Genomic DNA, 23,327 nt, shown 5'->3' with positions numbered 1-23,327 from the left:
CACACACACACCCGTTGTTGTGTCTCATACCTGTGATTACTCTCATCCTGTAGTGACCCATGAGGTATCCCCTCCCCCTCCCCCAACCCCTGGGTCATCCCTGTGACTCCCCCCCCCGGGTCAGCCCCTGACCTATTCAGGCCCCTCCCCCACCCACCCAGAGCTCCACTCGGGGTAGTCTGTAAAGTAGAGCCGAGGTCTAGTCTGTCGGCCTTGGCTCAGGCTAGTATGTAAATGTGAGCTGAGGCTTCCACCCTGTATCTCCATTCCTTGGCCCTGGCCTGACTGTGGGTTTTTGCGGCTGAGGGTTTGGGCTAGTTGCGTTGATTGTTGTGGGAGCGTTTGTGGGGGGGTGTTTTTGGGTTGCGGCCTGTGGCTGTGGTGTCCTGTGGCTGTGGGTTTGGCCATTTGCCTTTGTCTGGTAATAGCCGTCTTGATGGTTTCAGATAAAGGTTGCACGCAAGGGTAAATGCTCACACAGAAAAGTAAGAGCCATTTGAGCGTGTGATTTGTGATTTAGTTGGGCCACTCCCATCATCATTTGGAGGTTCAAAGTACTGGCTAACTATGATAGATCAGTATAGTAGATATTGCTGGGTTTATACAATTGCTGAGAAGTCACAAGCATTTGAGAAGTATAAAGTTTTTTGCAACTGGGTAAAAATGCACTTTAACAAACCTATAAGGAACCTTTTTTCTGACCGGGGAGGGGAATTTGTTTCTGAAGAGTTTGAGCGTTTCCTGGAAGGGCAGGGGACTACTCATGAGCCAAAAAACTACCATGAAGTTCAAAACTTACCTAAGCGAGAAGCTGTGAATTGGTATAAAGCAATGGATTCTGAGATAACTTATTTGAAAGAGCATAACACTTGGTCTCTTGTACCACAAACCCCAGATATGAGAGTAATTGACTCAAAGTGGGTTTATAAAGTTAAAATGAATGACAAGAATGAAGTGGAAGAGCGGAATCGCTATTCTGTGTTCAGAAACTAACACACAGCGCACTAGAGTATTAAAATTACGTTTGCAATTTTTAAAGAAATTGATCGCTGATAAAACAATTGTATTTCAGAATGTTCCAGGTGACAATCAAATTGTGGATATTTTTACTAAAGCGCTTCCGAAGGTCACACATGAAAGACATGTACAAAATATGCTTACTGTTGTTCCACAATAATGAACCGCAGGGGAAATGTTGAGTGGTTCACTGTTTAAGGTTCATTACTGTTCTATAAAAACGTGTATCTCTTTAAAAGACAGAAGGAAATGAAATGACCTAGTTTTGCAGCTGTGGGGCAGTACAGCAGGTGATGTTCAGTTTGTATTGATTTAAGGCGAGTCAGCAATCGGAGAGTATATAAGGTCTGCATACCTCTCTCAGTACCCTGAGTACCTCAGTACTCTCAGTCACTGGATGGGTCATGTTTCTGTAACGTTCTTATAGTTAATGTAACTTCTGTTATTTGTCTTTAATTAAATCAACTCCTAATTATACTTTGCAGTTTCCTCAGAATGCTTATTGTTGCACAATTATTCAGTTTAAATACGCCAACAGGGGGAACTACAAAAGTATACAATGGAATATGTGAGAATGAAATTTTGCTTTATTAAAGTTTATTAGAGTATTTGTGGTATTCCCCCTGTGTGAGTTAGCTGATGTTTCCTAAGGTTTCCATTTTGACTGAAGCACTTTCCACACTCCAGACATTCAAATGGTTTCTCCTGTGTGAGTTCGTTGATGTATTCTAAGTTTCCCACTGTCTCTGAAGCTCTTTCCACACTCCATACATTTAAATGGTTTCTCCCCTGTGCGAGTTCGTTGATGTGTTCTATATTCCCCACTATTGATGAAGCTCTTTCCACATTCAATACATTTAAATGGTTTCTTTTTTTAAAAAAAAAAATTTAATTGGATTTTAGCAAGAAATACAGAAAAAAAGAAAGAAGACATACCGAACCACTTTGTCCATTCTTATTCCCCCAAATTCTTCACATTTTAAAAACAATTAAAAATAATAATCCCCTTCATGGATCAATGCCTTGTCGTGGCGAAGGGGCTTGAATAACTCGGAGAAGCTATGAGCTATGCCATGCAGGGCCACCCAAGATGGACAGGTCATAGTGGAGAGTTTTGACTAAACGTGATCCACCTGGAGAAGGAACTGGCAAGCCACTCCAGTATCCCTGCCAAGAAAACTCCATGGACAAAGACAAACCAGAGATCTGTTCAAGAAAATTGGAGATATGAAAGGAACATTTCATACAAAGATTACCATAATCAAGGACAAAAGTGGTAAGGACCTAACAGAAGCAGAAGACATCAAGAAGAGGTGGCAAGAATACACAGAGGAATTATACCAGAAAGATATGGAGGTCTCGTACACCCCAGGTAGTGTGGTTGCTGACCTTGAGCCAGACATCTTGGAGAGTGAAGTCAAATGGGCCTTAGAAAGCACTGCTAATAACAAGGCCAGTGGAAGTGATGATATTCCAGCTGAACTATTTAAAATTTTAAAAGATGATGCTGTTAAGGTGCTACACCCAATATGCCAGCAAGTTTGGAAAACTCAGCAATGGCCAGAGGATTGGAGAAGATCAGTCTACATCCCAATTCCAAAGAAGGGCAGTGCCAAAGAATGCTCCAACTACCGCACAATTGCGCTCATTTCACACGCTAGCAAGGTTATGCTCAAAATTCTACAAGGCAGGCTTAGGCAGTATGTGGACCGAGAACTCCCAGAAGTGCAAGCTGGATTTCGAAAGGGCAGAGGAACCAGAGACCAAATAGCAAACATGCGCTGGATTATGGAGAAAGCTAGAGAGTTCCAGAAAAACGTCTACTTCTGCTTCATTGACTATGCAAAAGCCTTTGACTGTGTCGACCACAGCAAACTATGGCAAGTTCTTAAAGAAATGGGAGTGCCTGATCACCTCATCTGTCTCCTGAGAAATCTCTATGTGGGACAAGAAGCTACAGTTAGAACTGGATATGGAACAACTGATTGGTTCAAAATTGGGAAAGGAGTACGACAAGGTTGTATATTGTCTCCCTGCTTATTTAACTTATATGCAGAATTCATCATGCGAAAGGCTGGACTAGATGAATCCCAAGCCGGAATTAAGATTGCCGGAAGAAATATCAACAACCTCAGATATGCAGATGACACAACCTTGATGGCAGAAAGCGAGGAGGAATTAAAGAACCTTTTAATGAGGGTGAAAGAGGAGAGCGCAAAATATGGTCTGAAGCTCAACATCAAAAAAACCAAGATCATGGCCACTGGTCCCATCACCTCCTGGCAAATAGAAGGGGAAGAAATGGAGGCAGTGAGAGATTTTACTTTCTTGGGCTCCTTGATCACTGCAGATGGTGACAGCAGTCACGAAATTAAAAGACGCCTGCTTCTTGGGAGAAAAGCAATGACAAACCTAGACAGCATCTTAAAAAGCAGAGACATCACCTTGCCTACAAAGGTCCGTATAGTTAAAGCTATGGTTTTCCCAGTAGTGATGTATGGAAGTGAGAGCTGGACCATAAAGAAGGCTGATCGCCGAAGAATTGATGCTTTTGAATTGTGGTGCTGGAGGAGACTCTTGAGAGTCCCATGGACTGCAAGAAGATCAAACCTATCCATTCTTAAGGAAATCAGTCCTGAGTGCTCCCTGGAAGGACAGATCGTGAAGCTGAGGCTCCAATACTTTGGCCACCTCATGAGAAGAGAAGAATCCTTGGAAAAGACCCTGATGTTGGGAAAGATTGAGGGCACTAGGAGAAGGGGACGACAGAGGACAAGATGGTTGGACAGTGTTCTCGAAGCTACGAACATGAGTTTGACCAAACTGCGGGAGGCAGTGCAAGACAGGAGTGCCTGGCGTGCTATGGTCCATGGGGTCACGAAGAGTCGGACACGACTAAACGACTAAACAACAACAAAAATAATAATAATAAATACCACAATTAAAAAGAAAAATGAAAAAATACATTAACATCATTCAAAAACTTCTAAACTAATCCCTTCTGACTTCCTCACTTCCCCTTCTTGAGTTCTTATTATTAAAATAATTCTCGCAGTTTCCAAATCTTTCTTCACATTCTTTTTTCTAAATTTCAACTTCTTCATTGCTATTAACCATTCTTTTTATACTTTAACTTCTTTTTTACTAACATCCTCTCTCCAAGATTGCTATAATCTAACCACTAATCTCTATCCCTTACCCAAAAATATACTAGATCAACATCCAAATATTTTACCCATTTGTTTCCACCCTCGCAACAAGGTTCCCACCCCCATTTCCCTGAAATCGATGTCTCCAGATGCATCAGCCAGGTTCTTAATACAATCCTTAATACATTCCGAGGTCAGACCATATTATATCAAACAATACCAAATAATCCAAAACCCCTCAACCCACCCCTAGTCTGTCCCGTTCCAACTTTTGCCGAACTCTTGCCCTCCTCTTCTGTAATCCTATCACTTTATATCTTTGCTCATTGTCATCCTTTTTCTGCACCCCACCTGTTTGCTTCATCCCCTCTCCCACCGGGGTGCTGATATTTTTCCTCTCCCACCGGGAAACTACAAAAATATACAATGGAATATGTGAGAATGAAATTTTTGAAATTTTGCTTTATTAAAGTTTATTAGAGTACCTGTGGTATTCCCCCTATGTGAGTTAGCTGATGTTTCCTAAGGTTTCCATTTTGACTGAAGCACTTTCCACATTCAATACATTTAAATGGTTTCTCCCCTGTGTGAGTTCGTTGATGTGTTCTAAGTTCCCCACTATTGCTGAAGCTCTTTCCACATGCAATACATTCAAATGGTTTCTCCCCTGTGTGAGTTCATTGATGAACTCTAAGGTCTCCATTTCTACTGAAGCTGTTTCCACATTCAATACATTTAATTGGTTTATCCCCCGTGTGAGTTCGTTGATGTCTTCTTATTGCTCCACTTTGACTGAAGCTCTTTCCACACTCCATACATCTAAATGGTTTCTCCCCCGTGTGAGTTCGTTGGTGTATCCCCAGTCTTCCACTGTGACTAAAGCACACCCCACATTCAATACATTTAAATGGTTTCTCCCCCGTGTGAGTTTGTTCATGTATTCTAAGGTCTCCATTTCTACTGAAGCTCTTTCCACATTCAATACATTTAAATGGTTTCTCCCCTGTGTGAGTTCGTTGATGTATTTTAAGGTCTCCACTTTGACTGAAGCTCTTTCCACATTCAATACATTTAAATGGTTTCTCCCCCGTGTGAGTTAGCTGATGTTTCTTAAGATGTCCACTTTGACTGAAGCTCTTCCCACATTAAATACATTTCAATGGTTTCTCCCCCATGTGAGTTCGTTGATGTATTCTAAGTGATCCACTTCTAATGAAGCCCTTTCCACATTCAATACATTTAAATGGTTTCTCCCCTGTGTGAGTTCGCTGGTGTATTCTAAGTGATCCAGTTCTACTGAAGCTGTTTCCACATTCAATACATTTAAATGGTTTCTCACCCGTGTGAATTCGTTGATGTATTCTAAGGTCTTCACTTCTACTGAAGCGCTTTCCACATTCAATACATTTAAATGGTTTCTCCCCTGTGTGAGTTCGTTGGTGTATTCTAAGTGATCCACTTGTACTGAAGCTGTTTCCACATTCAATACATTTAAATGGTTTCTCCCCTGTGTGAGTTCGTTGATGTCTTCTAAGGTCTTCACTTCTACTGAAGCGCTTTCCACATTCAATACATTTAAATGGTTTCTCCCCCGTGTGAGTTCGTTGATGTCTTCTAAGTTCCCCACTATTGCTGAAGCTCTTTCCACACTCCATACATTGAAATGGTTTCTCCCCTGTGTGAGTTCGCAGGTGTATTCTAAATGATCCACTTGTACTGAAGCTGTTTCCACATTCAATACATTTAAATGGTTTCTCACCTGTGTGAATTCGTTGATGTATTCTAAGTTTCCCACTTGTACTGAAGCTCTTTCCACATTCAATACAATTAAATGGTTTATCCCCCGTGTGAGTTTGTTGATGTATTCTAAGTGCGTCATTTCTATTGAAGCTCTTTCCACATTCAATACATTTAAATGGTTTCTCCCCCGTGTGAGTTCGTTGATGTATTCTAAGTGCTTCATTTCTATTGAAGCTCTTTCCACATTCAATACATTTAAATGGTTTCTCCCCCGTGTGAGTTCGTTGATGTATTATAAGGTTTCCCTTTTGAATGAAGCTCTTTCCACAATAAATACATTTAAATGGTTTCTCCCCCGTGTGAGTTTGTTGATGTATTCTAAGGTCTCCATTTCTACTGAAGCTCTTTCCACATTCAATACATTTAAATGGTTTCTCACCTGTGTGAGTTCGTTGATGTATTCTAAGGTCGTCACTTCTACTGAAGCGCTTTCCACATTCAATACATTTAAATGGTTTCTCCCCTGTGTGAGTTCGTTGGTGTATTCTAAGTGATCCACTTGTGCTGAAGCTGTTTCCACATTCAATACATTTAAATGGTTTCTCACCTGTGTGAATTCGTTGGTGTGTTCTAAGTATTCCACTTTGACTGAAGCTCTTTCCACATTCAATACATTTAAATGGTTTCTCCCCCGTATGAGTTCGTTGATGTATTCTAAGTGCTTCATTTCTATTGAAGCTGTTTCCACATTCAATACATTTAAATGGTTTCTCCCCCGTGTGAGTTTGTTGATGTATTCTAAGTGATCCACTTGTACTGAAGCTGTTTCCACATTCAATACATTTATATGGTTTCTCACCTGTGTGAATTCGTTGATGTATTCTAAGTTTCCCACTTGTACTGAAGCTCTTTCCACATTCAATACATTTAAATGGTTTCTCCCCCGTGTGAGTTCGTTGATGTATTCTAAGTGCTTCATTTCTATTGAAGCTCTTTCCACATTCAATACATTTAAATGGTTTCTCCCCCGTGTGAGTTTGTTGATGTATTCTAAGTGATCCACTTGTATTGAAGCTATTTCCACATTCAATACATTTAAATGGTTTCTCCCCCGTGTGAGTTTGTTGATGTATTCTAAGTGATCCACTTGTATTGAAGCTATTTCCACATTCAATACATTTAAATGGTTTCTCCCCCGTGTGAGTTCGTTGATGTATTCTAAGGTTTCCCTTTTGAATGAAGCTCTTTCCACAATAAATACATTTAAATGGTTTCTCCCCCGTGTGAGTTTTTTGATGTCTTCTTAGTTCTCCACTTCCACTGAAGCTCTTTCCACATTCAATACATTTAAATGGTTTCTCACCTGTGTGAATTCGTTGATGTATTCTAAGTTTCCCACTTGTACTGAAGCTCTTTCCACATTCAATACATTTAAATGGTTTCTCCCCCGTGTGAGTTCGTTGATGTATTCTAAGTGCTTCATTTCTATTGAAGCTCTTTCCACATTCAATACATTTAAATGGTTTCTCCCCCGTGTGAGTTTGTTGATGTATTCTAAGTGATCCACTTGTATTGAAGCTATTTCCACATTCAATACATTTAAATGGTTTCTCCCCCGTGTGAGTTCGTTGATGTATTCTAAGTGCTGCATTTCTATTGAAGCTCTTTCCACATTCAATACATTTAAATGGTTTCTCCCCCGTGTGAGTTCGTTGATGTATTCTAAGGTTTCCCTTTTGAATGAAGCTCTTTCCACAATAAATACATTTAAATGGTTTCTCCCCCGTGTGAGTTTGTTGATGTCTTCTTAGTTCTCCATTTCTACTGAAGCTCTTTCCACATTCAATACATTTAAATGGTTTCTCACCTGTGTGAGTTCGTTGATGTATTCTAAGTTTCCCACTGTCTCTGAAGCTCTTTCCACATTCAATACATTTAAATGGTTTCTCACCTGTGTGAGTTCGTTGATGTATTCTAAGTGTTGCATTTTGACTGAAGCTCTTTCCACATTCAATACATTTAAATGGTTTCTCCCCTGTGTGAGTTTGTTGATGTATTGTAAGTGTTGCATTTTGACTGAAGCTCTTTCCACATTCAATACATTTAAATGGTTTCTCCCCCATGTGAGTTCGTTGGTGTATCCTCATTTCTCCACTGTGCCTAAAGTACACCCCACATTCCATGCATTTAAATAGTTTTTTTGGTCTTCCCAATAAATTCATAGGTGGCTCCGTTGCATTCTGACCATCATTTTCTGTTTGGGAGGAAGAGAATCCAGTTAGACATTCAATAATGACTAGATAGAAACTGGACACACGTCAATCTCAATATGCAAATTCTCTTATTTTAGCACCATCTCCATTCTTCACTGTCCTCGCTATGTTCCAAATTTTTAGGAATGCAAGGGAGATCATGGCAAGAGCAATACACGACCACTCCATTCACACATAATAAAGCAGCAGTATTTTATAATACTGATCTATGTTGGAATGGGCTCCTTAAACACACCTCTGTATTTTTCATTTTCAAGTGAGGAAATGATCTCAGGTTCGAATAACACTATCTTCACTGAGTACTTAGGAAAACGTAAGTGTTGTTATACCACATGCAACTGTGAGAATATTTCAGCATATTAGAACCTAAGAAGAGCCTGCTGGATTGGGCAAAGGCATCCCCATTCCAGCATCCTATTCTCACAGGGGCCAACCAGATGCCTGTGGGAAACCAACAAGCAGATTTGAACACAAGAGCTCTCTGCCTTCCTGTGCTTTCCAGAAACTAGTGCAGTGGTACCTTGGTTCTCAAACTTAATCCATCACCATACTGGACATACCAAAACCAAAGCGTTCCAAAACAAAAGTGCACCTTTGCATAGAAAATAATGCAAAATGGATTAATCATAGAATCATAGAGTTGGAAGAGACCACAAGGGCCATACAGTCCAACCCCCTGCCAAGCAGGAAACACCATCAAAGCATTCTTGACATATGCCTGTCAAGCCTCTGCTTAAAGACCCCCAAAGAAGGAGACTCCACCACACTCCTTGGTAGCAAATTCCACTGCCGAACAGCTCTTACTGTCAGGAAGTTCTTCCTAATGTTTAGGTGGAATCTTCTTTCTTGTAGTTTGAATCCATTGCTCCGTGTCCGCTTCTCTGGAGCAGCAGAAAACAATATTTCTCCCTCCTCTATATGACATCCTTTTATATATTTGAACATGGCTATATCACCCCTTAACCTTCTCTTCTCCAGGTTAAACATACCCAGCTCCCTAAGCCGTTCCTCATAAGGCATCGTTTCCAGGCCTTTGACCATTTTGGTTGTCCTCTTCTGGACACGTTCCAGCTTGTCAGTATCCTTCTTGAAATGTGGTGCCCAGAACTGGACACAGTACTCCAGGTGAGGTCTGGCCAGAGCAGAATACAGTGGTACTATTACTTCCCTAGATCTAGATGCTATACTCCTATTGATGCAGCCCAAAATTGCATTGGCTTTTTTAGCTGCTGCATCACACTGCTGACTCATGTCAAGTTTGTGGTCTACCAAGACTCCTAGATCCTTTTCACATGTACTGCTCTCAAGCCAGGTGTCTCCCATCCTGTATTTGTGCCTTTCATTTTTTTGGCCCAAGTGTAGTACTTTACATTTCTCCTTGTTAAAATTCATCTTGTTTGCTTTGGCCCAGTTGTCTAATCTGTTAAGGTCATTTTGAAGTGTGATCCTGTCCTCTGGAGTATTAGCCACCCCTCCCAATTTGGTGTCGTCTGCAAACTTGCTCAGGATGCCCTCAAGCCCATCATCCAAGTCATTGATAAAGATTTTGAATAAGACTGGGCCCAAGACAGAACCCTGTGGCACCCCACTAGTCACTACTCTCCAGAATGAGGAGGAGCCATTGATGAGCACCGTTTGGCTTCGGTCAGTAAGCCAGTTACAAATCCACTGAATGGTAGCATTGTGTAGCCCGCATTTTACCAGCTTCTTTAATCAATTCCAGATTTTTTAAAAAACAACCCCTAAAACAACAGTTTAACATGAATTTTACAATCTTACAAGACCATTGATCCATAAAATGAAATCAATAATGTACTGTACTATAAAATAAGCAAGACAGTACTGTAGATGATAAAGAAAACTCTTACCTGCACTGATAAAAGTCATTGTTTGGAAGGGGGGCTTTTCTCCATTCCCATAGTCACACAATCAAACAATCAATCAATCAATCAGTAGCTGAACAGTGTGGGAGTGATTTAGTTAAGGTGGCACTGGCAGGCCATGCCAAGTTTGGGAATAATGTTGGCATGCCACAAAGTTATGTTAGGCCAGGAAAGTTACAGCTTTGGCTAACTGGGTGACGTGTCAGAGTGTCAGGCATGGGTCAATGGAACGGGGTGAGGCAGGACACAACCAGTTGGGGCCAGCTTGTACTGACCAAAAGGTGTGGATGGAAACAATGGGGTGTGAAAGAGGGGTGTTTGAGGAGAGTTGCATATGACAGGAGCATGCATAGAGTACGTGCAGAGGCATTACATGATTAATGGTGGTCTGGGGGATGTCACTTGGAGTGTGGTATTTCATGAGTAGACCCATATATGGATTCCCTGTACCACCCTACAAGGCGTATGACAAACTGTGATTGGAAGAACTGTACCTGTCAAGTTAATGTTTAGCTGTCAAGCAAGCTTTGAATAAAACAGGCACGCGAGTTCTGCTCAGGGTCGCCTTTTTGGAATTACTGCCTTGTGTTGCGTCGTGTTTGTTCTTCACAGGGTTCTTCACAGTACGGAAAACAAATGAAAATTCCCCAAAAACGCCTCAAAGAGCCTCAAAAACTAATATGTAAAATAAATAGCAAAAACAAAAGCTGTACTGTGAAATAATTAAGTGCCAGAACACTTAAACAGACACCACTTTCCTGCTTGAAAATAATTTGATTCTTTATCTCTATTGTTGTTCAAACAATCAATCAATCCGTAGCTGAACTGGGTTCCACACAGTCAGAAAAAAAAACCAAAGAAGACAAAAAAAAAACAGACAGACCTCAGTGTACACTGAAAACGGAAGTGTGGCACTCTTATTGGAAGTTTAACACTCAATACGGAGCACGTCCGACTTCGGGAAAAAAATCACAATCCTGAACACTTTCTGCCAAGTTGTTTGACTACTAAGCCATTTGAGAACCAAGGTACCACTGTATTAAGATGCATTATTGACTATGACCAGGAGGGCAGAGCACAGACATCAGTCTGTAACGAAATAACCCTAGGATGATATATTTGGTCACAGCCTGGATGTATAAGGGTTAATGCATCTCCTACCCTGAGTTACATCACATGCTTGTGGGGGCGGGGTTATGAACATTCTATGAGGAGAAAAGAGCGGTTATGACAGTTGGGAGAGAGAGGGAGATGAAGCAGGGGAGTGTGAGCTTGGGTGATGGTAGAATAGGTTTGTAGAGTAGTGTTAGGTGAGGAATTTGTGAGGTTTGAAGTTATATGTTTAACAAGAACAGTTCCATTGAAACCACATGCTTGTACACATGAACCTTGATTGCAACCGTTAAGTTCATAAGACATTAAATGTTAAATTAAAGTTCCATCTGTACTATCGTCTGTGTGATCTTTCCAGCAGAGGTATCTATGGCTCATCTGGTGGGGATACTCATTAAAATGACAAACCCCTTATCTAAGGCAAAAAGGATAGGTTGTTGTCCCTTGAGTGCACCGAGAGGAGGAGGAAGAGGGAGACTGGTTCAAGGGTGACACAGAGTTACCTCGGGAGGGAGGAAAGCTTTGCAGTGGGGAAAGCTCAAGAGAGGAGAATCCCTTACTGGTATGTACACTAGGAATAGTCTCATATCCACCTCAGAGCTTAAAAGGATATCGGGCTACGTTTTGGGCTGGAAGAGTACTTTCATTTTATCTTTAAACCCCAAGTGTTGTGAGGGGGTTTATAAGGAGAATAACTGGGATAGTGGGAGGTGAACTTTACCTCAGGACATCCCCATTAAAACCTTGCACAATCTGAGAAGTAGGTTGTACAATAAAGACGGAAAGTAGAGGACTTTCGTCACACAGTCTAATCCTTTTTTTCAAGCTAGCCAAGTTACTGGATGTCACTGTCTGCTGTAGGATGGAAGTCCATAGACTAACTATGCTTCTGTTGATTCATTTTTTGTAGCCCTGAAAGGCTGATAAATGTATTATGGCCTAAGCTTTTGTGGGCTGAAGTCTGACAAAGTGGACTTTTGAGCAGGGAATCTGATGCCACTATAAACTTGTGAGTCTCTTTGTTGGCTTTGTGTACTTATTTTGAAATCTATACCAAGTTTGTACCACAGTATCGCCATGTAAGCTTAGAGACGGATAAAATTACAGTGGTGCTATATTATACCACTCATTCACTCTCACACACAACCCCAGTCTGCAACATTGGCAAGATTACACAATTTGCTTATCCTTCTTCTTCCTAGCCATCCCTCCACACAACTGTGCAAGACATGCTTACATCCATGGCTGTACATCCATGGCACACAAAACCTCAAGTGAAAGAAAACTATGGGAGGAATTCAGTATTGTGCTGTGTCAATCACTCCATCACAGAAAGCATGTCAGCTTACTAGATGTAATGGTTCTCCCTCTCCACTCTCCATGCATTTAACGTTGCATCTACTTTGGTTCCAAGAGAGGTTTTCTGCCTAGGGGCTGATCATAGGCCTTTCCTCCCACAGCATCCTTCTCCAACTTGATGCTCTCTGGAAGTTGTTAGACTACAACTCCCATCATTCCATTGGTCATGCGGGCTGTGGGTGAGGGGAGTTGGAATCTCATAATGTCTGGAGGGTACTGTGTTAGAAAAGGCTAACTTAGAGGTTCTGGCAATCCCATTGTCTGAGAATTTCAGGCAGGAGAGAGGAAATGGCTTCTGCTGGACGCTCCGCAAATTGCAAAAGCAAGCAAGGACCCAGACCCCAACCCTTACCCAGAAAGCTGGCCTCTTCTTCACTCTCTCCTTCAGCCTTTGCAGAGAGATGGATGTTCTCTATGTCCAAGGGATCCTGCTCAGACTTTTGGGACTTAATAACCACATCTTCCACAGGCCACGATTCCTGGAACAGAGATCAGGATGCAGATTAGGACATCATGAAAAGCTTGAGATGCTGACTGGCAGAGACCCTGGGTGTCAGGAGCCCAGGCTGTCGGCTTGATAACACAGTATGCAAGACATAATTAACATGGAACTTCCGGTTCAGCACCAGCCACCATAGTCGGAGGTTTGCAGACCTCGGAACGGCATTTGGGGGACATAGTCGTCCGGCGGGGCACAACAAGTGGCTCCCCCCTCCCTGGCAAGGCTCTGTTTTTAGCCCCCGAGAGCGAGGGGGTCTAGAGCTGCAGCACAACGGACTAAGATCGTTCCCTTTGACAGCGTGAAGCAGCAGGACTGTGAGGCACGAGCACTCAATTCTTCCTAAAGAAAAACTTATTAAAAGGACTGCACCGTGAGTATTGATTTTATAATTCAAAGGAAAATTTGGCCACGGGAAAGGGATTTAAAAAAACGGAAGCCTGTCCCTACCCACTGAGTAATTTAGAAAGCAATAACTTTTACCTGAAGCCAGAAAAATATTTTAAGAAGTTACAAAACTTCCAAAGGCAGGACTGGAATCTTCCCCCCAGAAGAAGGGGAAAGGGGGGAAGGATTTAATAAGACTTAAATCCCTGTGAAATCGGAGGACTAGGACTTGAAATTGACAGCCCTTGTCAGAGCTGCAGGAAAAAATGGTGACATCTTAAACAAAGGATACATTCCACTTTCACTTTTTATTTGGATACATTGAATGCACACACCCACACCCAATATCTTGTTTTCCCTCTGCGGAGACCTATAAGCTGGACAGATGACAGCCATAACAACAGGTGTCTTTTATGAGGATGTGCTAAAATTAATGTTGGAAAACAAGTAGGAATTGAAAGCATGTATCTCTGAGTTGAGAAACTTTGGTGACTGCTTCAAAGATTTTAAAGTGAATTTTGAAGAAAAATGGAAGGAAAAGAGCAAGATTCAGAGAATGGAAAGGAGGACTTAGAGGATAAAGAAGCAGAGAATGATTTTGCTTTCATCCAGGAAAGAGGATCTGATTTCCAGCTGAGAAGAGAAGAAGAATTGGGAAGGGGAAGGGGAGCTGTCAGGAGTTGGTAAAAAAGAAGAAAAGGGTGGTATGGGAGGTGGCAGGGCGAGAACGTGGATGATGGGGTGGGGAGAAATTGGAGTGGGGTGAAATTTAAGGATACTAATGTGTGAACTGTGAGAATTAAGGTATCTGCTGTTATGAAGGGGATGGAAGAAAATTGTGAATAATCTAAATGGAATTTAATTATATTGAAATCGGTGTATATGGAGAAATTTGGAAGGGGCGTATAGGCTAAAAGGAGGAAAATATTTTAAGATTCTGTAAATGATAAAGAAAAATAAGTTGTAAATTAGAAGAGGTTAATTATGGTTTTTGAGGATAGTGGAGTGTCCCTTTGCTTCCATTCTTCTCCCTCATCTTGGACCTTCTGGTGGCAGGGGGAGGTACTGGGATGGAGGGAGTGGGGGGCTCCAATGATAATAAGGACTGCTTCTTCTGTCCTACTGCACCTGGGGATTCCCTGGTGGCAGGGGGATCTTTGGGAATGTAAGGGGGGAGCGGTAGGATATCAAATGAAAGAATAATATAATAAAAAGGATTAAAAAATTATGATAAAGGAAATCGTTATAGAGGATTACAAAATGAAAATCAAAAGGGGGGAAAGGGGAAGTCCACAAGACAATGATTAGAAAAATGCATGATTAAAAGTTATATTTGTATAGTGGTACCTTGGTTTAAGTACACAATTGGTACCGGAAGTCTGTACTTAACCTGAAGCGTACTGAACCTGAAGTGAACTTCCCATTGAAAGTAATGGAACGTGGATTAATCCGTTCCAGACAGGTCCGCGGAGTTCTTAAACTGAAAGTACTCAAACAAAGGCGTACTTAAACCGAGGTATGACTGTATTGGTTTTCTTGGTTAGAGTATGTGTTATATTGTATGTTTTTTATATTTATTGTGTCAAGATGAAAAACTGAATAAAAATTATTTTTTTTAAAAAAACATAATTAACATGAAGATTTATTGCCAAACAAGCAATTAGCCTCGGAGCGCTGTCGCCGAGCATCCATCAATTACACTCAAGTTGACCCTTCTGAAGAATCATTCTGACATCTGCAGAATATACTGAACTTATGACCCTTGCAGATGCAGGGGGAGATGGGACTAGCGCAGGGGTGTCAAACTCAAATTCATCGGGGGCCGCATCAGCAGTTTGGTCACCCTCAAAGGGCCGGCTGTATCTGTAGGACTATGTGTCCACTCTTTATTATCATAAATTATTGTCACTGCATTCAATTATTACTGTTTTTTGTAACAATGTAAGTAATAACTAGCTCTGAAAGCAGAAACATAGTCAGAATAATGGCAAGTAGATATTCAAATGTACAATTATTGTACAATTTATTGAAAAATGATTTTTGGTAACTGCACTGGGTGGTGGAGGCTCACTAGGGTTTCATGCAGGACCTTTGCAGAGCTACTAGTACCTGGAGATGCTGGGGTCTTTCTGCATGCAGGACAGATGTTCTGCCAGTGAGCCACCACCCTTCACCAAAGGGACTGGCTGAGGTTGACTCACTGGAGCTGCTCTCCTGGTTCCAGGGTTTAAGGGCCAGAAGTATAAAGCAGCATCCTCTGTTTCTGAGGAGAGGGGGAGGGGGAGGGGGAGGGAGGGGAGGGGAGGGGGGAGGAAGAAAGAAAGAAAGAAAAGAAGGGAGCAGGAGGGAGAGAGGAAGGAAAGAGGTGAGAGAAAGAAGAGTAGGAAAGAAGGAATAAAGAAGGAAAGAAAAAGAAAGAGGGAGAGAAGACAGAGATTAAGAAGGAAGGAAGGAGAGGGAAAGAAAGAATAAGAACGAGAGAGAGGAAGAAAGAAAGGGTAGGGGGGGGGTCGCCGCCTTGATTCAGCACCAGAAAAGAGCGCGAAGGGACCCAGGGGCAAAAAGCATTTCCCGTGCAGCGTGAGGCAGTGGGTGTCCGTTTTAGGAGAAGTGCGTAAAGCCTCAGAGTTGCACGTTCATGAGGCTGAGCCGCGGCAGGAGGAGGAGGAGGAGGTGAGGCAAGAGGAGGAGGAGGAGGCGGCTTGCCGGGTTGGTGCACGGCAGCGCCGTGTGGAGAGTCCCGAGCCTCTGGGACGCAGCAGTGCTCTGTAGCACTTTGAATCCTCCTCCTCCTCCACGTGGTGCTGCTGGGTGCTTTGTCTGTGCTGCAGCAGCAGCAGCCGTTTCCAGGTGCCGAGCCGTGGCAGGAGGAGGATTCAAAGTGCTACAGAGCACTGCTGCATCCCAGAGGCTCGGGACTCTCTGTGCGGCGCTGCTCCGGCCGCCTTTCTACCCCCCCCCGGCCCCAGCTGTTTGTCGGCGCTTTGTCGGCGCGGCGCTTCAGCAGCAAGGTCCCGCTGCTGGGTCCCGCTGGCTGGGGCGCTCGGCGGGCCACATAACGAGGTCTGGCGGGCCGGATTTGGCCCCCGGGCCTTGTGTTTGACACCCGTGGACTAGCACATTCCCAGTTCCCGTTTGTTAGCCTTGCTGCCACTGCAGGACCACCGTTGGTAAATTTGTGAAGCTACCCATGCAGAGTCCTACTCCTTTGCCCTCTATCACTAAAGGTTGGGTTGGAATCCTTCCTGGAATGATGCATTCTGCTTCTGGTGGCCAGGAGACTGTGCTGGTGGCTAGAGATTTTTGTTGTAAACTTGGGTCAACATAGGTTTCAGTGTAGCTTTGTTGCAGCAATGCATTAAAAACTGTGCTTATTTGAAACTCTGCTTTTCAGGCTGCGATTCAGTCATCAGAACCTGGCCATTATCTTTAAAAATGTTTCAAAAACTTTTCAAGGTATGTCAGTGTTATTCTATTTGCACTACACATGAGATTGCTGAGGTTGCAAGATGTGCAAAGAGCATTTTGGAAATGGAGGCAATTTAGAGGGGGAAAATGGGGTTTGATGGAAGGACACCTCTTCCAACACAGCCTCTGCTCTGATGAAATTCAGAGTCCCCTGCAGCTGCTTAGGTAAAGTAAGAACATCAGGAGGATATGATCACAACCCTCCCATGTAAAGAAAAGTTTGTTTTAGGAAGCCTTTTTAAAGTAGATTAGAGAAAAAGTACAGGGAGGAGGAATATTCACCACCATAGCTAAACAGAACCTCCATGTCTAGAGGCACTGGACCTGTGACCTCCAGGTGCTGGAAACCCAGGTGAGAGAAGGGCACTTACCTTTCCCAGAAGCCCCTCAGGGTCTGGGAGCAGGGTCTGGTCTGTCTCCCCTGCTCTCTCGCTGGGCCACCGGCTGTCATACGCAGCTCCCTTGAAGGAGGCCAGGAGGACACCATCCCCGGAGTGGGGAGGACTGGGAGTCTGTGGGGTTTCCCACCTTGAACGAGGGGGTTGCATCGTCTTCAGGAAATCCTGCCATTGGGCATCCCAGTGCTGCTGCGGCTGCCCCTCCTCTGGCTCCTGCTTAATTTGATGTAAATCTTCCTGAGGCAGAAGATCCCTGATGGTCCCAACAGGAGATCTTTTTCCTTTGGATTCCAGGCTCTCCCTTCGAATGGGTCTCCTGGGTCCCTGCTCTTCCATTTTTACACTACCCTGCTGGAAAGGAAATAAACAGAAAGTAAAATACCAGTGTAGAATAAAACTCAGTAATAAAAACAAAAGCATTTAACTGTTAGTCAGTTTTTGAAATACTCTTTCTATTTCTGATTTTCAGACTGTGAATGACAATGTCGCCCAAACGACCCCACCCATGGACGAGAGGAAGTTATTCAAAGACTTGGGGAAACCCCAAGGTTTACAAAACTACAAATAATATTTGGGGGTGGGAGTGTCAGCATTAAGCCGTCCCGGGGGCCCGTGATTAAACTGGTCCCACAGGCCAAATATGCGATTGCTCTCACAAACGTGAAGAACAACACACACAAGCCAGTAAATAAGGCTAAACTGCTTTATTTACATATAAACAGACGGGGAGCTATACATTATGGCTCCCTCTCTCTAGCATCACAGCCAGTAAAGAGAAAGAACAAAAGAACAACAGTTCCACTTCAGGAACACGCAAGACAAACATCCTGTCTACGTCACATCCACTCTGTGGAATGAAAACACATACAGTCATATGACAAACAACAATCCTATGACTGCAGACAGGGAATGAATCTCCCAACAGGGAGGACCAAGGCAGTGGTAGGGAAATCCAGAAACAACTCAGGAAGAGCCCTGAGCATGTTCAGTGGCCAGGGAATGCTGATCCTGGCTGCAACTTCTAGCATGTTGGAAAGGCAACAAATCTTTGTATAGTATATGATTAAGGCTGTGACAGACCCACCTAATATTTAAAGTACATGGCTTCACCCAACAAATCCTGCGAACAGCAGTTTGTTAAGGGTGCTGAGAACTGTAGCAATAAACTGTTTCTTTGAGGGAAGCCACTTGCTTTAGATATATGATATCTGCAGAGCCTAAGAAACAAACAAACAAAAGGAATACTGACTAACAAAATCAAACAACAAAATCAGCACAGTGCTGAGATAGGACAGAAGCCCTGATCTGGAGATAAATGATCCCCCTGGCTGCTCTTTAAAGAGGGTTTCTAAAGAACAGAAGGGTATTTTTTCCTAGATCTGATTGCTTATTCAGCAGTGTCTTCTTGTGCTCTTATTTCTCCCCCACCCCAGCACTGGTGTGGGAAGGTCAAAACATGCTGATTGTGTGTGTCTCTGCATACGTGACAGAGTGTTTGCAAGACTTGTATGTACACAAGATGGCATGTCGGGTGAGTGTTTGCAGTATATTTGGTGTGTGTGCATGTGACTTTATGGTCTGCATCTCTTTTCTGTGTGTGCATGCATGTGGATACATTGGCCACACAACTCACTGGAATGTGGCCTCCAGATTCAATGCAACTTTAAGCCCATAAATGTTTGGTTCCTCTTGCTCTATCAGAAAGAACAATCAAACCTGAGACTATCAGGAGGAGAGAACTCCTGGATCTACAGAGTTAATGTTCTCAACATTCTATGGACACAAACTGCATTCAGATGTTCCTCTAATTACTTTGAGATTTTTTTCTTAAAAATATGAAGAAGCATAGAAATGAAATGAGTAATAATCTGAACATTAATAGATAATTTCAATTTTGCCTTTCTTACTCTTTTCACAATATTGTCATCAATGTTTTTATTATCATAAATTCATTTCCATATGCCACTTCTTTGCATTCTCAAAACTGTCACCCACTTCAACCCCCAGCCTTAATCTGAAAACTCAGCTGTGTTACTGATTAAGGTGAGAGATAAAACCTTTAAAGAAACAGGCTTAAGCATCTTCCAGTTCTTTACACGCAGACCCAAGAGGTCACTAGCTTTGACACCTTGGGGAAAGATCAGATGCATTCTCCAGAGGATAGATCTATCAACTGTTTTATTAGCCATGACAGATCAACAGAACCTGCATGTGCAGACACAGTGTACCTTGATTTGGGGCAGGCAAAAGAAGCCATTTCCTTGCTAAATGAATCTGATGGACATCATTGCCACAGGATGGTTAGGAGAGCTTTAAAAGGTGAACAGACCGATTCACGAAGGAGGGCGATAGGTTTATCAATGGCACTGGCAGAGGAAAAGGAAAAGGATGCCAGGGGGCTGCAGAGTGAGAGGGGCACCTCCCTCCCTGCTGCACTGCTCTTCCTTTCCCCCCTGCCTCGCCTTCCCTCTCCGCCGGTGGGAGAGCGTGAGCTTGTGCCTGTGCTTTCTCTAAATGAGTAATAATCTGAACATGAATAGCTAAGTTCAATTTCGCCTTCCTCAATCTTTTGCAATTCTGTCTTCAACTTTTTTTATTATCATTAATTTATTTCCATATGCCACACTTTGTAAGAATCCTCCTTTCCTCTGCATTCTCAAAACTGTCACTCACTTCAACCCCCAGCTTTCATCTGAAAACTCAGCTGTGTTACTGAGGAAGGTGGAAGATAAAACCTTTAAAGAAACAGGCTTAAGCATCTTTCACTTCTTTACACACAGACCCAAGAGGTCACTAGCTTTGACACCTTGGGGAAAGATCAGATGCATTCTCCAGAGGATAGATCTATCAACTGTTTTTTTAGCCATGACAGATCAACAGAACCTGCATGTGCAGACACAGTGTACCTTGATTTGGGGCAGGCAAAAGAAGCCATTTCCTTGCTAAATGAATCTGATGGACATCATTGCCACAGGATGGTTAGGAGAGCTTTAAAAGGCGATCAGACCGATTCACGAAGGAGGGCGATCGGTTCATCAATGGCACTGGCAGAGGAAAAGGCAAAGGGTGCCAGGGGGCTGCAGAGTGAGAGGGGCACCTCCCTCCCTGCTGCACTGCTCTTCCTTCCCCCCCTGCCTCGCCTTCCCTCTCCGCCCCCTGAACCCACTCATCGCCCTTGCAGCCACCGCAGGGAGGCAGAAGCAGGCGAGAGGGAAGGACGGTCGGAGCGGAGGGAGGACCGTGGAAGAGGACGGGGCTCCCCGATGAGTGACAGGGAGAGGGGCGGCAAAAGCCCCAGGTACGCCGCTGATCAGGGGGCGACTACATGCAGCCTCCATCGCGAAGCAGCAGCTGCCTTGGACCCCTCATTGTGCCCCTTGAGCTCAGCATCGTCTATAGGACTGAAGGGAGCAGCTCCCCAGGGTCTCAGGCAGGGTCTGTGCCAGCCTGACCCAGAGATGTTTGCCCCTCTCTGCCCTCCTGCAGATGCCCTGCCCCCGAGCTGCGCCTTCGCCTGGACTTGGGGCCTGATACTGCCAGGCCCGGTGCACGTGCTCTCCTCCTCCTCCCTCCTGCCCCCCACCCCCCCGCCTCCTGCACCTCTGACTCCTCGCTCCGTCCCTGCACCGGAATCCGCCTCCTCTCGTGGAAACTCGCCAGGCCACTGCCCGCTGCTCCTCCGCTCTCCTCGGCGGGGGGACAGGAAAGTGCAGCCGCTTTCGAGTCCCCCTGGATGGTCCCGTTTCCTGTCTCTCTGAGCTTCGGAGCTCGCTGGCTGTGGGTTGGGCCATAGGAGGCTGCATGTCTGGATGCGCCCCGCCCCCTTGCAAGGCGGATGCATCGTGCAGGCGGCGAGACTGCCCTGCTGCTTCCCCTGCCCTGGTATTTGCAGCCCGCTGCTTCTGATCCTGGAGGTTCTGCTCTTAACTGTCGGGGCAAATTGATTAAGCTTATAAGATCTGTTCCATTCCTACCTCTGGAGAAGCAGGGAACAAGCTTTTGGCAACCTTCTCTAGGGGTCTTCAAAGGCCACAATCTGTATCCCCTGTACACAAATAGCTAAGCCTGTAGTAGCTCAGTAGGTAGAGCGTGAGATACTTAATGATCAGGGTTGTGAGTTAGAGCCTCATGTGAAAAAGTGGAAATAAAGTGTAATGTTACCCTGAAATTGTGTACACAGTACTCCAATGGTTTAAAAAAAATCTTTTGAAAGCAAAACAAACAACCGTTCACTTTTCTATACCCTACTGTGTCTTTTCCAATCAGTGGGTTTTGTTTAGAAAGCTGCTTCATTGAAATATATCTGGCATTTTATACACTATCCAGTAATGTTCTACTAATAAGTCTCCTTGTGATCAGGTGTGCAGTCACTGGTTTCTAAATCCTCATCCTTAAAAATTCCGGAAATTTCAGGAAGCTGGGACGATGCCACTCTGCGTTCCATAAAGATAATTTTACTATTTATACACCACACATCTTATTATGTTGCCCCAGCCACTCTGGGCAGCTTCCAACATATATAAAAAAACATAATAAAACATTAAAAATCTTTCCTATACAGGATTGCCTTCAGAGGGCCCAGGGGTGGGATAACTCCATACCCTCCAACATTTCTTCAATGAAAATAGGGACATCCTAAGGAGAACTGGGACATTCTGGGATCAAATTAGAAACCAGATGGATTCTCTAAATCAAGGACATCCCTAGAAGATAGTGACACTTGGAGGGTCTTTCTTTTCCTGCTTTGTCCTCTGCTGCCTCTCTCCTGCCTCCGTTCAGCAGAGGAGGGGAAGGATTCTGGCCTTCATACTCCTCCCCCTCCCCCCAAATAACCAAAAGCACAAGGAGAAGGATGCACACACACACACACACACACACACACACAGACACCATGTTTGAGTGAGGACCAGAAAAACACAACATTTTATTACTATTGCAACTCCTAGTGGTGTAACAATAAAACTGCTGGCATGCTTGCGAAGCTAAGCAGGATCTGGTGTGGTTTCAAATTGGATGGCTGACTACCGGCACTTCCGGTCTGCCGCGCTGGAATGGAGGCGCAGAAACCTCACGCTGCGAGGTTTCTGGCATCGCGGAGGGGGGGGAAATCCGCGGGGGCACGCGGATCCCCGTAAATACCCCTGGTTGAGCGTCCAGGGGGCAAATTTTGCCTGGCAGAGCTCCAGAAGCGACTCCTCAGCTGCCCGGGAAGCCCGCAAGAGCTCCTGAGAGTCAGCCGAGTGGCAGTCGCGGGAGCCATTTTAGGCATACCATCGTTACCTCCAAGAAGCGAAGCTCCGAGCCTCCAACCTGCAAGCGGTGGATTCTTCCTGAAAAAGTTATGATCTGGACGAAGTAAGTTGAAATTAATCAATTTGGAACAAGAATTTGGCAGTGGGAGGCGGAGATTAAAAAGGGAAGTCATCTCCCCCCGATTGAGTAACTAAAGATCGCAGCAAGCTAGAAAACCCAGAAATTTTGTAAAAAGAACTTTTTCCTGAGGCAGAGTAAAGGAAAAAGTAAGCGGTGTATTTATCTCTGCAAAAGACTGAGATCTAGTATGAGAAAAGCCCCCTGCGAGCCTGGAGTCGGGTCAAAGGAAAGATCAGTCAGTCTGCTGAATGACGTCACAATACAAAGGAATGTGTCTGGCTGAATGTGAGAGACTGAGAGCTGTAAACAGTGAAAGAGGACTTGTTTTGCTTTGAGGCTGCTCAGTATTGATTCTGAGGAAAAGAAGGAGTAAAGAGAGAGATTTTGACCAAGTGGGACTAGATTCCTGGCTTTTTGTTTGTTTGTTCACTTTTCATTTATATTGGACCAAAACATCAACATCAACTCCACTGCCTGTCTGCATAAAGATGGAGGAGGTCTTAGACAAAGGACTAAGAGGGGGGCAAGAGTTCGGCAAAAGTCGGATTGGGACAGACTAGGGGTGGGTTGAGGGGTTCTGGATTATTTGGTATTGTCTGAAATAATATGGTCTGATCTCGGAATGTATTAAGGATTGTATGAAGAACCTGGCTGATACATCTGGAGAC

The 23,327-nt window shown here is 43.8% G+C and overlaps 1 protein-coding gene across 1 annotated transcript; it reads right to left on the bottom strand.

Annotated features, from left to right (window-relative positions):
• Positions 1 to 3,359: 3,359 nt before the first annotated feature.
• Positions 3,360 to 23,108, bottom strand: LOC118081380 (zinc finger protein 665-like). The gene is made up of 4 exons (XM_060270128.1): positions 20,887 to 23,108; positions 17,260 to 17,637; positions 12,881 to 13,013; positions 3,360 to 8,160 (listed from the first exon to the last, which is right to left on the bottom strand). Exons 2-4 carry the CDS (start codon positions 17,620 to 17,622, stop codon positions 5,312 to 5,314), a joined length of 3,345 nt encoding a protein of 1,114 aa, XP_060126111.1. The 5' UTR covers positions 17,623 to 17,637; positions 20,887 to 23,108; the 3' UTR covers positions 3,360 to 5,311.
• Positions 23,109 to 23,327: the final 219 nt, after the last annotated feature.

Source organism: Zootoca vivipara, chromosome 2, assembly GCF_963506605.1.
Source record: "Zootoca vivipara chromosome 2, rZooViv1.1, whole genome shotgun sequence".
Taxonomy (NCBI): Eukaryota; Metazoa; Chordata; class Lepidosauria; order Squamata; family Lacertidae; genus Zootoca; species Zootoca vivipara.
The sequence above is the reverse complement of the archived record's forward strand: the minus strand, read 5'-3'. Positions and strand labels throughout refer to the sequence as shown.

Coding starts and splice junctions, on each gene's coding strand:
- LOC118081380 (XM_060270128.1), bottom strand. CDS start 17,622: ATGGAAGAGCAGGGACCCAGGAGACCCATTCGAAGGGAGAGCCTGGAA. Junction 13,014..17,259: donor CTGAGGGGCTTCTGGGAAAG/GTAAGTGCCCTT, acceptor TCTCTGTTCCAG/GAATCGTGGCCTGTGGAAGA. Junction 8,161..12,880: donor GGCCAGCTTTCTGGGTAAGG/GTTGGGGTCTGG, acceptor CCTCCCAAACAG/AAAATGATGGTCAGAATGCA.